The sequence below is a fragment of the Triticum aestivum genome, chromosome 2D (assembly GCF_018294505.1).
Source record: "Triticum aestivum cultivar Chinese Spring chromosome 2D, IWGSC CS RefSeq v2.1, whole genome shotgun sequence".
In the NCBI taxonomy this organism is placed as follows: Eukaryota; Viridiplantae; Streptophyta; class Magnoliopsida; order Poales; family Poaceae; genus Triticum; species Triticum aestivum.
The window spans coordinates 74,571,002-74,587,370 of record NC_057799.1 but is presented as its reverse complement, the minus strand read 5'-3'; the positions used below and the strand labels follow the sequence as shown (position 1 = coordinate 74,587,370).

The 16,369-nt window shown below is 45.4% G+C and overlaps 1 protein-coding gene across 3 annotated transcripts; it reads right to left on the bottom strand.

The window, feature by feature from the left end:
- Nucleotides 1-137: 137 nt before the first annotated feature.
- Nucleotides 138-2,827, bottom strand: LOC123051670 (protein NETWORKED 3A). 3 transcript variants are annotated; one of them, XM_044474632.1, is made up of 3 exons: nucleotides 2,312-2,827; nucleotides 1,758-1,858; nucleotides 138-1,199 (listed from the first exon to the last, which is right to left on the bottom strand). In XM_044474632.1, the coding sequence occupies exons 2-3, from the start codon at nucleotides 1,843-1,845 to the stop codon at nucleotides 430-432; spliced, it is 858 nt and encodes a 285-aa protein (XP_044330567.1). In that variant the 5' UTR covers nucleotides 1,846-1,858; nucleotides 2,312-2,827; the 3' UTR covers nucleotides 138-429. The 3 variants fall into 3 exon arrangements, with proteins under 3 accessions (XP_044330567.1, XP_044330566.1, XP_044330568.1); XM_044474631.1 differs by having other exon boundaries at nucleotides 2,490-2,803; XM_044474633.1 differs by lacking the exon at nucleotides 2,312-2,827 and adding an exon at nucleotides 1,945-2,305.
- Nucleotides 2,828-16,369: the final 13,542 nt, after the last annotated feature.

Sequence of the window (16,369 nt, the reverse complement as noted above, 5' to 3'; positions counted from 1 at the left end):
GGGTTACCCCAATTCCAGGTGCAGAGTTTCATCTTACGTCCATCAGCCTGTCTGAATCTTGATGATGGCACTTCTAAAGCAGTATCAGCAACAGCAAATGTTCTAGTGCAGGCAGCATCGCACAGGACCGCTGATACTTGACAAAAATAATAATATATTTTTACTATATAGTTAAGCAAAAATAATAATATACAAACATTCATATGGCTATACTACTACTACTTACTACACATAAAACATGAGTATAACAGCAACATAGTTAAAATTTCTCTCTACTAGCTAACCCTGAACAAGGATGGGACCAGGCACGGTCCAAAAGAAACCCATCCTATATGCACATGAGCTACAAGAAATTCTCATGGATCTGGATGTCAAGACGGAGAGACTGCATCATGCTATTTCTTCTCTTCATCACCAAAACTCACTCCTTCACAGAGCGACCATGGGACCAGAATGCTTGCGCTGTCCCGTGAACAGCTTCGCCGAGAACAGGTCCATGGTGAGCTTCCTGAGATCGAAGCCGCGGGGCTGGGCCGCGGCGGCGGGGTGGTGCTTGGGGTTGGGGCTCTTGAGGAGCTCGCGCAGGGTGTAGTTCTCCTGCTTCACCATGTCGATGGACGACGCGAGCTGCCTGATGACCTCCCTCTTCTCCTCGTCCTTCGCGGCGAGCTCGGCCTCGTGAGCCGCCTTGTTCTCCTCGATCACCTTCTGCAGCTCCGCATTCTGCTCGCTGAGCCTCTTGATCTCCGCGCGCATGAGCTCTGCTTCTTTGTCAAGCTGGTCCTTCTTTGCCGCTGCCTCTGCTTCGCCTTCAGACACCTTCTCATCATGCTCTTCTTCAGGGTCATCGACTTCAGACTCGGAGTCATAGGAGTCTGAGCACAGTGAGTTGGAGGAAAAACTTCTTGTTGTCTTGCCATCCATGGAACCTGAGGACCAGCTCTTGGTTGCCTTGCCATCCATGGACCCCGGAGACCAGCTCTTGGTGCAGGGAGATGGATTGAACTTGGACCGGCATGTGCCGCTGCCATGCTTCAGCAGGTCATACTGCTCGGCAAGCGAGCGGTGCGTGCGGTACAGGTCGCCGAGCATGTCCACCAGGACGGGGCGCTTCTTGTAGTACATTTCAGCGCGTTGAGCGAACGAGTCCGCGTCTTGGTCGATCAGCTTGAGCATTTGCTTGGTCTTGTCATCCAGTTCTGCAATCAAAGGGAAGGAAGGGAACAATTAGTGAAGGGGAAAATTGAATCCAGTAGGCAAGTGATCCGTGCTGTAAAAACAAGATCTGAAGTACAGAATCCCTATAAAAATATCTGAAGTGCAGAATTACCAGGCCATTATGGATCTATGCATCACAAGATTGCATATGTCATCGCAAATTTGATGCAAAGTGCTAGAGTAATATTGTGAACTTGTCATGATTTACTTATCATTCTTCAGGGTTAAATATGTAATAAATTCTGTTACGATGCAGACAGAGGCTGGAGGAGCAAATCTTCCATTATCAAAAAGAGATATGAATTGGCCAAGATGAAATTGACCGTTGGTGAAACTCTAGATGGAAAGTAGTATGGCCAGAACAGAGGCGGACAGTTCTGTAAGAGAGATGGTTCGGTGCAGAGGTCATATCAGTCCATGGAGTAACCACAACAGGTCAACAACAAGATCCAGGTTCAGGCCGTCCATGGAGTAACCACATGGTAATAACAACATCCACTGACCACTGGGGAGTGCTGGGTAGGGAGCGAGAGGCGAACCTGAAAGGGTGCTGCCGAGCCATGGGGACGTCCTTGCGAGGTTGTGGCTGTCGAACCACCATGCCTGCTGAAGCTCCTTGTGCACCATCTCTTCTTCTTACCTTCAGAAATCAGAGGAATAAGCACAAACAGCCAATGGGATGGACAAAACAAATGGATTTTGTGAGTGACACACAAACTGTCTTACAAGAACACGAGACAACAAGCCAACAAAAGAGAAGATTTGGAATCATGAAGAAAGTTCAGGAGCATTGGAAACGCAAGGCGTTGGCAAAGGGGAGACGGTAACGGAATACCGAGAATCACACCAACCAAAGCACCAAGCTGAAGTAGAGCAGAGAAGAGGCCAGGCAAGGCAAAATATGCATGACTCCATGAGCATAACAGATTCAATCTGTAACAACCGCGCGCGCTCTTCCAACCCACAAATCGGCAAACCTCGCGTTTTCGTCAGATCCGAACAGATTTAAAACGACGACGCGGTGCAAATCCAAACCAATCTAGTCTACGACGAACAGAACAGAGCCCGAAAAATCGGAGCTCCAACGGCTTACACGGCTCCGAACGACTCCCGTCGGGGACAGCGGCGGCCGCCTCCTCCGCCGCAGTTCATCGGCAAGAAACGGCAGAAAAAAAAAGAAGAGGCAATGAACAACCGCCGCGCGCCACGGACGGATCAATCCAGTACCCGCGCCACGCGAACGCAAACGAATCTGGCAGATATTACCGCACCTGCGTCGTGTGGAGTAGAGTTGCCGGCGGCCGCTCTCGCTCTCTACGGTGCCGTGGCGCGGAGGGAGGCGGAGTTTCCCGTTGCCTCGCTCCACCGGACCGGACCGCTTCTTTGTCTAGTCGTACAAGGGCGCAGCTTTCAGGATTGGGACGAGGGGGAAGGGGACAAGGCTCTGCGCCGGCGCACACGCCCTCGCCTCTCGTCTCGATCTCCAGGAAAATATTTCAAACCCTGCCGCTCCACGAACGCGACTCTTCTTGCGGGGAGGCCCTCCGGGAACGCCCTATTTATCGGCGTGCATTACCGGGCACCCGATTGCTGCTTTCCTTTCCGGTTCCTCTCCGTCCCGGACTGGCGTTCCGATTGCTGCCGAGCGTGATCTTCCCGGGCTTGGCTTGGCCCGCCGTGTGTGTACACAGCTCACGATTGTAGGGGCGCACGGTAAGGATTAAATTAATTTGCGTGCTCGGAATTGGAAGGATACGCGGTGGTTTTGTCCCGAATTAATGTGGAAATATTGGTAGGCAGTAATTTTCTGCCTGTTATGTTAGCGTGCATGCAACAGTTGGAAATATGCCAAAGAAATATGGGAAGCGGTTTAATTCGACCGATTGATTTCTCGCTCCGGTCAACCGCACCTGTCGTGCATGCATGACACGTGTCCTCTGTGGTGCCCACGGCTCTTCCCTGTCGTCCTTATCTCTCACCGGAGTCCTTCGTCCATACGACCTCTTTCGGAGAGCGCAACGTGCTCAAATTTGAAAGTATACGCGGTGGTTTTCTCCCAAATTAATGTGAACAATATTGGCAGGCAATAATTTTCGCCCAATTATATTAAGGCCTTATATTAACGCCCATGCAACAATTGAAATATGCCAAAGAATATGATAAACGTTTCAACTCGACCGATTGATTTCCCACTCCCGTCAACCGCCTCCCACGCATTACGTGTGCCCTCTGTGGTGCCCAGCCTCTTCCCTATCATCCTTAACTCTCGCCGAAGTCCCTCGTCCATACGACTTCTTTCGAAAAGCGCAACTTTCCTTTCCCATCTCTCTGCAAGGGGCTATCATGGCCAGCGCCCACTGCTCCAAAGCTTGAATGGCACTATGCGAGACGGGATGGCGGCGATGTGACCACCGTTGTGGGAGAGGAGGGGGGTGGGTAATTTTCTCCCAATATGGGTACACAAATATTTTCTCCCCGTTAACGTGCATGCGATATTTGTAAATATACAGAGAAATACTATGTAATAACTTGTGTCAATATGGACTATGCGCATACTGGGGGAGTAACTGATAATTATTACAAAGGATAAAAAAATAGTGGAATAACAAAAGAAAAATTAAGGGCATGTTCGGTTGGTGATTGACTTTTTTTCACTTTTATAAAAAAAACATGACGCAAACTTACTAAGAAAACATGTCACATGGTTTTTTTTTTCGGGTGTCACATGGGTTCATACTCTCAAGTCTCAAACTTTGATTTCCTTTTTTTGAAGTCAACTTTGATAGTTTGTAGCGCCGCCGAAAAAAAACTTTGATAGTTTGTAACAACACTTGAAGTGATAAAAGACTATAACAACACTTGAAGTGGATCGCAAGCAACACGTTCCACGTAGATAGTACATGTCCCGTGCTGCCCAGGGGGTTATATGCAAACCGCAAAGAGCCTGCCGGAGAAAAGGCAGCCCACTTTCGAATTTGTGGAGCTGGGGCCCGACTAGCGAGTTTGGTCTTTCATTGAAGAAGGGTTTGCCTCTGTACCAGCGTCTGACTGACAAGAACCTTATATTAAATAAAGCGATTCAAAATTCATGAACCATTCCATATTGAGTGGTGTACAATCCGTGGGCTCGTTGCCTCTTTTCTTCCCTTCCGAGTTCCAATTTATGTCTTTTGTTTCTGCATCCAGCTGATACGGTCGTTACAGATTAGTGCATTTTCAGCAGCCCCGTAGCATGTCTTGCATTGAGGAACTGAGGATCCAGCATTAAACACCTGCCAGAGTAAAATACATCAGTAGTGGACTAGTGGCTATGCAAGTAATATTCCCAGTTCAGAGAAAAATGGGAGCGTATCACGCTGCACAGAATGACAGAGGCCACCACAGCTTTGCGTGGTTTGTTTATTCAGTCAGGAACTAGCCGTTGCGAGCCCCAAAGCATGATGAACTGATAAAGTAAGAGTAGATTAACGTCCCAGATTACGTGGTGACGCCAAGGCAGCGGGGCGCTTTGATTAGGTGGCTAGATTAAGCATGAACCCTGTTATTTTAAGCGTGATATCGTGATGAGCAGTCAATAATCAAATCGGGGTGCGATGCGGGGAGTCAGAAAGGGAAGGTCCAGGTCAGATGGCGCGTGTGGTTGTGGTTGTGGCCTGAGCCTGGGCGTGAGCTAGCCGACCGTTGCGGTGCCTCCCGCTCCAGACTCCCGTGCGTGTCCCGCTTGCTGTGCCTTCTTTTCGTTTCCCCCTGCAGCCCGTGCGTGCTGGCCGTCGTCGCCGGGTTTTCCGGCCATCCCGACGGTGTGACCGAGGAGTGCTGCTACTTCAAAGGATTCCTCATAGATTTTAGCCTGGTTTTTCATAAATTAACTGATCAATTCTCTTCTTCTTAATTACTCCCTCCGTCCGGTGAAGAAATTATGGAGTTGAGTAAAAAATGCATTGGAAAGGTGCAAGCCACTATCTCTCTCCTCTTTAATTACTCACCCTCCAATGAGCTAAGTGCATGTAGAAATTAAGAAGACCATGTGTAGATTGCTATTGGTCTTGATTACCGTGTGATGAGAGAGAAGTATTTTTCCTATTTTAAAGTGCATTGGAAAGATAGAAGTACACTCTTTTGTGAACAAATTTTGAACCTAGATGTACACTCTTCACCGGACGAAGGGAGTAGTTGATGAGATAATTTTTTTCCCTTCATTTCAAAAAAGAAACAAAGGATTCCTACGGGTGGACGGCTATCACAAAATATAAAAGCATAATATAAGGCTGGTCGTAAGGAGGAGTATCATATACTAGTATCATGCATATGATAGTAGTGTATGATACTACCTTCTTAATGCATAGTACTCTTTTCGTTACTAAATACTATAAGTCCTGCGAATCAACATATGGTTGAGATGGTTAGGTGCAGGGGCGGATCTGGAGCTAATCTTACCCTGATGCACTACTTAACCATGGCATAAATTTTGCAAGCAACCGATGCATTAAATAAAGGTGTATTTCATAGCTTGTAATACGCATTACCGAACATAATAGAAGTCAAATTGTAAAAAGTTAAAAACAAAATGCAACATTCAAACTGTTTAATGTAATGCCAAATCAAACAAAAAAAATCACTTGAAAAGCATGTCTTGCATTCTGAAATTCGAAAACACATCATCGGACACAATGGTTTATTAACCTACAATAACAAAACTAGAATTAAAATTTTGAGTAGAATATAATAAAATGCCAAAATCAAAGTACTTAAATTTGCTAAAATGTTATAAATTACCTTTAGTACATTCTCTTCCTTCGAGCCATGAAATACTCAACCACTTGATCATTGGTGACCTTTTTCATTTCTTCCTTCTCCACATAACAAATAACATCATCACTCAAGCTGTCATCGTTGAGGCGATTGCGCAAGCAAGTTTTGACCAATTTCATTGCTGAGAAACACCTCTCAACTGTAGCAGTAGCAATAGGCAACACAATTACTAATTTCAACAACCGATAGAACAAAGGGTACATAATATGCCTCCTCGTCTGCACCATTTTTTTTTAAAGCTCGGTGATTGTTGCTATGTTGGAAAAGCTATCATCTGTGCGCACATCAGCAATATAGAGCCGTAGATCCTTACCAAGATCCCTCAAATCCCCGGAATCAAAATCCTGAGGGTATAAGTTAGCCAAACTCATAAGATTCTCCAAATTGAATCACGAAACGAGTCTCTTGGACTCAAAGCTGCTGACCAAACAAGCAAGTTAGAGGATGTCTCACTGAACCTATTGTCAAGCTCTTGAACTAGCCAATCAAAAACATCGTTGAAGCAATAAACTTGATAGTGATGTTTGTTGGTAATTCCAGTTATCTGCCTTCTCTTTTTTGGATTCACATATGCTTCTTCCATGTCAAACTCTATAATATCATGTTTCTCACAAAACACATGAACTTCACCTACCAAAGTGTCCCATCCATTTTCTCTAAGTTCATTCAGAACTGTTCTAGTTGACTGGACACATTTCATGGCATTCACTATGTCTTGATCCTTCCGTTGCAATGCTAATGACAATGTATTGGTAGTAGTGAGGATTGTCAACATGAGATGCAAATAGAAGACAAAGTCAAAAGATTGAAAGTACATTAGAAGACCAATTGCTTGGTCTCTATTTGTTCTATCGGTGTCTTCTTCTTCAACAAATTCAAGAACTTTAATAATTGACCTGAACATGGCAACCAAACTCTTAAGTGTTTTAGCATGTGAACCCCAACGAGTGTCTCCGGGTCTTTGAAGGCATTGCTCTTGATTTAGACCTGTTCCCGTTGTAAGCTGCCCACACCCTAAAGCCCTGCTGATTTCTTCAAGATTTATATCTCTAATCATGTCCCTTCGCTTGGAAGAACCACCCACAACATTTAACAAGGTAGAAATCATACTGAAGAAATTACTAACTCCTTTATGCTTTCTTACAACAGCCACAACAACTAACTGAAGTTGATGAGCAAAGCAATGAACATAATAAGCTGTGCTACTTTCTCTCATGATCAATGATTTGAGACCATTGAACTCACCACGCATGTTACTAGCACCGTCATATCCTTGTCCTCTAACTTGATTGTAGCTCAGCTTATATTTTGCAAAAAGAGAATCAATTGAACTCTTGAGGTATGAAGAAGTTGTTTCTTTCACATGAACAAGACCAACAAAACTTTCTTTAGAATCTCCAGAACTATCAACATACCTCAAGGCCACAGCCATTTGTTCTTTGCAAGAGACATCTCTAGACTCATCAACAAGCAAGCAAAACACATTATTGTGAACTTCTTTGAGAATAGATTGGACTATCACATGCGCAAAACCTTCAGAAATATCTTTCTGGACTTGAGGAGCAACCATAAGAGCATTTTGTGCAGCATCTTTTCCCATAGCGGTTGCCAACAACTGGATCATGCTCAGCTAAGAAGTCACGAACTTCCAAGAAATTCCCTTTATTATGCGAGTTCTTTGACTCATCATGGCCGCGGAAAGGCAACCCTTGCTTTAACAGTAGTCTAGCTGTGTCAATTGATGCATTTAGTCGAGTAAAATATGCAACCTTCGAAGCTTGATCATGGACTTGCATAGCAACATCAATGTGTTGATCTCTTTTTAGTAAAGCAGTACATTTTTTCATTGCTTGATCATGGACGCTACCTGGCTCACCAACATGATCTTTTAGCCTTGTTGGAATGCTCCAAGTATCCCAACCATTCAGAACAAATGCCTCATACCCAGCTTCTTTCTTGTGGCTGCGATCCCTAAATAAAAAACAACAAAAGCAATATGCCTTTTTCTTCTCTTCGCTGTATTCAAGCCAACTTCCATGATCTTTATACCATTCAGGATTGAATCTTCTCCTCTTAGCCCCAAAACTTGAATATGGAAAATCAACATCCTTTGGCTGACAAGGTCCATTAAGCAAGTATTTTCTTCTTACCAGATCTTTCAAATTTGGATGATAATGTTCTATCAGTTTCCTCTTGCCTGGGTCATATTGAATCTCCTCCTCCCAATTTATGTCTTCTGGAGTAACTTGTGATGTGGCCTTTCTTTTGAGAAGAAACTTATCCATATTATCTGCATTGAACAAATAAATTACAAATAAGATATCTAAAAGTTTGAATCCAATGAAGTATGCGTAATTACAAGTTAAACAATAGCTATTGCCCAACGTTTTGCCAAAACACATACATGATACATTCAAATATATTTAAATAAGATTCAATCTACTTGCAACAATTTCATACATATAATACGGGACCATAATCTAGAAAAAAAATGAAAAGCACATTGCTACTCATATTGTAAGAGAAGAAGAAGAGAAAATTACGACGCCGCCGGTGCCGGCTGCCGTAGCTGTGCGGACGTTCGGATGATCGGATCAACCAAGAAGAGAGGAACGGATCTGTCCTGCCGGCTGCCACAAATCGTCAATTCATCAAGACTAGGGAGCATATCAATTCCAACCTTTAAATCTGTAGATAGATTAGCTACAGCCTACAGACTACAGTAGTATAGTAGAAGACTAGAAGTATTAGCTAGATTTTGCCTCTTGGTTCGCCGGCCGCCGCCGCACAAGTTCTCAATCTGCGGAGTCGCCGAGTCGGGATAGATTAGGAGATGAGGAGACGTGGTTGTTTTAGTCAGATCGGTTGTTTTGTTCGCTACAGCCTACAGGGCACACCAGATGGATCGTTCATTGTGCTCGATGGGCTGCTGGAATCGGACCTAAGGAGGCCTGATGCGCCTGGTATGATGGGCCCTGTAGCACACTTTTCGGCCCACCCTGTTGCCCTGAGCTAAATACCTGATATTTAGTACGTAAAGTGAAATCGGACCCTGTAGCCTGTGCTACAGGGTTGGCCCATTGGGCTCCGCCCCTGGTTAGGTGGACAGTGGTATCTCCGGCCCACTAGGGTTCAAATCCTGGTGCTCGCATTTATTCTGGATTTATTTCAGGATTTTCGGCGATACGCTTTCAGTGGGAGAAGACGTTCCCGTCGACTACGAGGCGCCTACGGTGACTTCGTAAAATCTCAAGATGATATGCCGGCTCAGTCTCTCGGAGGTGCTCATAGGGGCAGGGTGTGCGTGTGTGCGTTCATGAGGTGAGTGTATGCGCGTTTATATGAGCGCTTGCGTCCTACAAAAAATACTAAAAGTCTTTGTAAAGATTGCACTATGAACTACATACGAAGCAAAATGAGTGAATTTATACTCTAAAATATGTCTATATACATCCGTATGTGGTCCATAATGGAATCTTTACAAAGACTTATATTCAAGAACGGAGAGAGTATTATATATTAGTATTATATAGTATTTTATGGGAGCAACTAGTTAATGAGCGCTCCTTCGGGAGCCCCGCAACGATCAGCGCCACTTGACGCGCTCTCAGCCATTTGCCACGTGTCGCGTTCTGGACGCTCCCTTCGGATTTTGTTTTTTATTTTTATTTTTCGCACGCGTTTTTGGCTTTTTAAACGGTTTTTTTCCCAGGTTTTTTTGACGTTTTGATTTTCTCCCGGTCTTTCTTAGCTTTTCGATCAGAAAAAAAAATTCGAATTTTTTTTTGCGCGAGAAAAACGCGTTTTATTTTCTTTTTCTTCGCGAAAGTCACGGTTTTTTTTCGCGAGAGGCACGGTTGTGCTTTTGCGAGAGTCACGGCCGTGCCTTTCGGAGACGAAAAAAAAACGTGTTTTTTGTTTTTTTCTTTCGCGAGAGGCACGGTTTTGCTTCCACGAGAGGCACGGTTGTGCTTTCGCGAGAGTCATGGCCGTGCCTCTCAGAAAGGGAAAAACAAAACGCGTTTTCTGTTTTTTTTCTTTCGCGAGAGTCACGGTTTTGTTTCCGCGAGAGGCATGGTTGTGCTTTCGCGAGAGTCACGGCCGTGCCTCTCCGAAAGGGAATAAAATACGCATTTTCTGTTTTTTTTTCTTTCATGAGAGTCACGGTTTTGCTTTCGCGAGAGGCACGGTTATGCTTTCGCGAGAGTCACGGCCGTGCCTCTCGGAAACGAAAAAAAATACGTTTTCTGTTTTTTCCTTCCACGAGAGTCACGGTTTTGCTTCCACGAGAGGCACGGTTGTGATTTCGCGAGAGGCACGGGCGTGCCTCTTTCGGAAAGGGGAAAAACCGTGCTCCCGGTTCGGTTTTTTCGCCTGGTTTTTTTCGTCCGTTTTTTTATGGAAAAAAAGTTTGTCAAACCTATCAAAATGGATCTAGTTTTGAAGATCTCGATGCGAGGAATCCAATGATGAAAACGGTTCAAGATTTGGACGCACGGTTTAAGAGATAAAACATTTTGAATAAACGAATCTATGAAAAAAGGGAAAACTCCCCGGTTGCAACAAGTGGCGCGCTGCATGTGCGCCACTTGTCGCGACCTGAGAAAGTGGAGTGTTTTTTGCAATGAGGACTCCTTAATTAGTGATTTTAATATTTTATTCAGGGCTGGCCCTGGACCATGGCGGCGAGTGCGACGGCCTAGGGCCCAGCCCGATCAGAGGCCCATGCCCTGTGCTTGTATACTGCATATGGATTGCTAGGAAAAAGGTATTACGCAGAGAAACAAGCCCAGCCATGAAGGGAGGAGGCAAGTCACGCACGAACGCATTCCTTTCCTTCGTTGTCGCTCAGAAACACGCCGCCAATCCCAGTCCCTCGATCTTCTTCTTCCCTAAGCTAATCAATGGATTTGTATTACCGTCTGATGGATTTCTTGGGTATCTTTTATCAGATAAACTACCCCAAAAGTCTTCACGTGGGAGGAGGCGAGAAGGCAACGAGAACGCCAACCCGCAGCGTGGCCGTCCATCGTCAAGGCTGTGGCTATGCTCGGAGGGCAGGCGACGTAGAGATGGAGTCCGGGAACTGTTAAGTCAAGCGCTCAGGCCGTCGTCCATTCATGTAATTTTTCATGTCAATTCTTTCAGCGTAGTCTATTTATTCTATTATGCTATGATTAAGTGATGTTTTCGACTGGGTTGATTATCTCTTTCATGACATTACAATTAGGTAGGTTCTGTTGTTCATGGCATTGCTTGCATTTGGATTATTGGATGGCTGGAGCATGAACTCTCTTCTAATACTCCAAGGACAGGATTCTAGAATTCAGGTGTTCACTCTCCTTTTCTGAACAATGTTGCCAAAAGAAACAACATTTATCTGGTTGTGTGGAAATAAAAATAGGAAACTTGTAGATCGATTAGCTGAATTCAAAATGGTGCTATGCATAGATTCGTTCGAGAAATGTCACTGCCAAGAATCCGGAGGTGTTATTGAAGAATAACGACCTCACGAAAACTTAGTTGTGGAAAATTATGTCAGCGAGGATTCTGCAAATTTTCTACTCCGTCCGTACCTAAATATAAGTCTATGTAGAGATTCCAATGCGAACTACATATGGAGCAAAATGAATGAATCTACACTCTGAACTATGCATATATACATCCATATGTAGTTCACATTGAAATCTCTAAAATGACTTATATTTAGAAATGGAGGGAGTAGTGAAATTTACGCTTGCCTTTATAACAACTTCTTATTTTTTTTGTTGAGGCAATATAACAACTTCTCATGGTATACAATGTATATGAGTGGAAGTAATTTTTGGGTCTATTGTAGTGTATGGGCCTATTATATGCAGTTCGCACTAGGGCCTTTAAGATGTCAGGGCCAGCCCTGATTTTATTTATTGTCTTGCATGACACATACTTCCTTGGAAGATGATAAGCGCCGGCGCGCCGGTCCCGCACGTCTGATGAGACAGCTCCTAGCCGTCAGATCAGGCACTTCGTCGTCCCCCACGCACCCCCTGTTTTGCTTTCCCCCAAAATCACGCCATGACACACGGACGAAGAATGACCAACGGGCGCCGCTGAACCCCGCCATGGACGAAGTCTTGAAGCTGGCCGGACCGCCGCCGCTCGCCGGCTAGCCGCCCCTCGTAGAAATGCATCCTCGCTCCCGGGTCAAGCCATGCTTCCAGCAAAAAAACGAGTGCATGGAAGCCATGGATGCAGCAGAAAAACAGCGACTGCAGTTCCCTGGCAACCTCCCGTGACCACGGTTGCATCACGACCACCGCAAAAACTCGTCGAGGTGACCGTCGCAGCTCCGCCACCGCCGCTGTTGAAACTCTCCACCGGCTTCTGACGCCGGTACCAGCAAATCAACTCTTCTGGTTGTAGCTTTTCATCTTGCCGGTCCTAACAAATCAACTCTCTGGTTGTAACTTTCTGGTTGCAGGGTGTTCTAGTATGAGCTTTCTATCTCGCCGGTTGGAGCTTTTCCCATCTATGGTTGAAGCTTTTCTGTTAAATGGTTGTAGCTTTTTTGTTTTTGAGCAGTTAAAAAGCTTTCTCTATCGTTTGGTTCAAGCTTTCCTCATCTACGGGTGTAGCATTCTGTATTAATGGTTGTAGCTTTTCCTCGTCCCCGAGCCACCGCACCTCGCCGTGCTGCTGATTGAAGCTCGCCATGTTGCCGGTTGTAGCAAATTGAAACCCGGTTGTAGCAAAAATCATGACGCCGGTTGTGCGATGTAGCAAAACGCGACATAGGTGGTAGCAGGATGCGATGCCGGTTGTAGCAAATTGCAACGCCGGTTGAAGCATGTAGCAAAAAGCATGACATTGTTGTTGCTCGGAGCAGAGCCGCCTCGTCCTCGCCGTCCCGTGGTCACCACGCCCGCCGTCCATGTCGCAGCTCCCCTGACACGGGTTGCAGCTCCTCCAATCACAGTTCTGGCTCTCACCCATGGGTGCTCGTTGCAGCAAACGACCAGAAGGACGCGCTGCAGCGACGCGCAGTGGAGGGGGTCGAGCTCCTGTTCATGGCGTGTGGTCCGTACCGTGGCTCGTTGGGGAAGAAAGACAATGGCGTTCGATGGAAGGAGATAAAAGGCTGGAGAAGAAACGTGTGGAAGACAAACAACCCGAGCAGATAAGGGAGGGGGTGTAGTGTTGGGGCCACCAGCCCGTGCTCTCTACGCGGGCTGACGCGTAAACACGGCCGTAGGATTTTCTAAGATCCGACGAAGCGCACGTGACCGGCCGAACGCTCGGCCGGCGTGCCGTAAGCAAACGTTTTCCTACTTCCTTTGTATCGTAATATTTATCGCTGGGAGTTTCTAATACAAAATTCGTCATGCACAATATTTTTTGTTATTTCCTAAACTACCCTCCCACCTCTCTCACTCACCCACTCTCTGGCTCGCTCAGCCGAATCCCTATCTCGCCGCCGCCGCCGCCTCTCCTTGGCACGCGTCGCCGATGCCTCTCCCTCTCGCGTCGTCGCCACCTTTCTGTTGGCCCTGTCGCTGTCGCCCCTTACAAGACCTCAATTTCACTCTCCGGCAGGTGGATCCGGAGCGCGACGGCTCGATTTGCAAGGCCAGCAGCTGTGGTACACCACTCTTCCCTGCTCGATCCGCGCCCTCTCCTCTTCTTCTTCTTTTCTTTCCTTCCCTGATGTGGTTTCCTCTTCCTCACAGGCATGACCAGGGTGACGACTGCTCCCTGATGCCGCCACCCTTCGCAAGGAGCGACGACAGCTCGAAGCTCTGCGGCACGGCGTGGCCGACCACCCGTCCACGTCCCCACCGTTGCCGCCTACCGACCACACGACGTCGCTCTCGTCCAGCTCGAAACATGCACCGTCGTGGCCCATCTCCGGCTGCTTCGGCAGGCCAAGAAACCAGAACGCCCACGCACTCGGCGACCTCGGCATCTCCATCCACCGTCTCAGCAAGCGCTACCTCGCCCGGCTCCCACATAGCTGATGGTACGCCCCTCCTTTGCTCTCTTGGCCTGCTTGCTTGCTTGCGAGCCCCTCCTCTAAATTTGGTTGGCTGCTTGCTTTCTTTCTTCGGCAAGCCAAGAAACAGGGAGTGCCGACAGTAGTACTCTGAATCCATCAATGTAACTGAATCCATCAATTTGAATCATGCTGTGATAGGTATCTTTGCATGCTTAATTCACTCAATGTTGTTTGCAGTAGGAGTAGTTGCTGGAAATTTACTGAATTTTGTTTCAAGTGGATGCATTGAATTTCACAGAAAGAGTACTCGAGGAGTACATGGAGTTGATGCACTGAATTTTGTTTGTAGTAGATGCACTGAGATTATCTCTGCATCACCACAAAAGTGCAGATACAAAGCCAGATGATTTTCTTATTATACTGAACTTTGCCTGAGCAAGCCAGATGATTTGCTGTTTGCTATCTTGTCAGGCGAGTAAACACTAAATCAGTGTTCAGTAAATGGCTGCTCCAAATGTTCAGTATTTGTTCAGTAAATGGCGGCTCCAAATGTTCAGTATTTGTTCAGTAAATGGCTGCTCCAAATGTTCAATATTTGTTCACTAAATAGCTGCTCCAAATGTTCAGTATTTGTGTTAACACTAAATCAGTGTAAACTGAATTACTATCAAAGAAATTATTGAACATTTGTTAACACTCCAAAATTGCATTTTCTGCTGCTGGCATATTAGTGTTAACAGTATTTGTTGCTGGAGTATTTAGATATTCAGTTTCCTACTCAAAGATTGTGTGCTTGCTGTGGAGTGCATGCATTTTTGGAGTAGCATCAGTAGCTACCATTACTTTTGCACATGAAGTACAATACTAGAGTAGCAAGTGTAGCAGTATTATTGGGGTAAGAAAAATTCAGTTAAGTTGTGCAGTAGTGTACTCATGGTTGCTCTTCTCTAAATCTTTTAAGTTAAATGAAACCTTTTTACTCCAGTACAACCAAATGAATTTTATCAGTACGGTGTATTTAAATGAATCTTTTGCTGTGTATTTAATTGAAAGGGGAGTATAAATACTGTTTAGTTTAATCTTTTCAATACAACTAAATGATCCACTGTTCTTCTGCACAATGATATTGTTTGTATAAATATTGTTTAGTTAAAACTAAATGAATCTTTTGCATTAATTAAATCTAAATGAAATCTTTTCAGTTAATTTTAAGAGAAATAGGAACAAGTAGAACAAGTAGAAGAAGAACAAGTACAAGAAGTAGAAGTAGAACAAGAACAAGAATAAGAAGAACAAGTTGAAGTAGAAGAAGAACAAGTACAACAAGGATAAGTAGAAGAAGAACAAGTAGAAGAAGAACAAAGACAAGATGAAGAAGTAGTAACACTTAGCTGAATTTTTATGCACCTAGGCACTACTAGGGAAAACCTTATACACAGAATCTTAGCAGCAGCACGACACAAAAAGAGGCACTACTGCTAATTAGCAGTAGCGATGTTAGGAAAAGCACGCTGCTGATGAAAATTTAGCAGTAGCGCGTGATGGATAAACCGCGCTGCTACAAAAATGTACCGACAGTACCCAACAACCTAAGTTTACCAGCAGCGCGGTGGCATGATGCGCGCTACTGCTAAAGCAATAGTAGCAGCGCGCTTTTTAGTCACGTCGCTGCTGCTAATTTTGAAATTGTCCACACGGTTGGCCCGTTTAGCAGTAGCGCGTGTGAGAAAAGCGCGCTGCTGCTACACCCTTAGCAGTAGCGCACTTTTCCACCCGCGCTACTGCTAAGGCGCAGTACCCCACCACCTTTCCCCACCCGTCCTCCCCTCCCCCATCTCCTCTCCTCCTTTTCCCCTACCTCCCACATCCTCCCTCTCTCACTCTTCTTCTTCCTCAAGACTTCTCCCCCATTACTCTCCCTCTTCTACCTACCTTTCTCTCTCTTCATTACTCCCAGCTAACTACACCACCTCCATTAATGCATCTCCTTTATCTTTTTCCTTCCCCTCCACTAGTTGAAGTTGTCTACTCCCAAATTAGCTAGCTAGGTAGATGTAGCATTTAGTCAAGTGACCTATTTGCCCCCTAATTAGATCTATCTTTGTCAAGAAAAGCTTTGTGCACTTTTGATCTCCCTACATCATCATCTCCATCGTGTGCTCGATCTCGAGATAGAGGTGATTAAAATTTCATGCTTTTGCAAAATGGAAATATGTGTATGTGTGTGTGATATGATAATTGGGCAATATGATGGAAATTGTGTGTGTGGCATGAGTTGACGCCTTGTGCTTTTGAGTTGCCTATGTTTTGCCGAAATGTCGATTTATTTCCGTTTCGGCGAATTCCGGGCAAACTCTAGATCTA

Excerpts from the sequence above, each read along its gene's own strand:
- LOC123051670 (XM_044474632.1), bottom strand. The coding sequence starts at position 1,845 with ATGGTGCACAAGGAGCTTCAGCAGGCATGGTGGTTCGACAGCCACAAC. Across the intron at positions 1,200-1,757 it reads GCTCGGCAGCACCCTTTCAG|AACTGGATGACAAGACCAAG; the intron begins GTTCGCCTCTCG and ends CTTTGATTGCAG.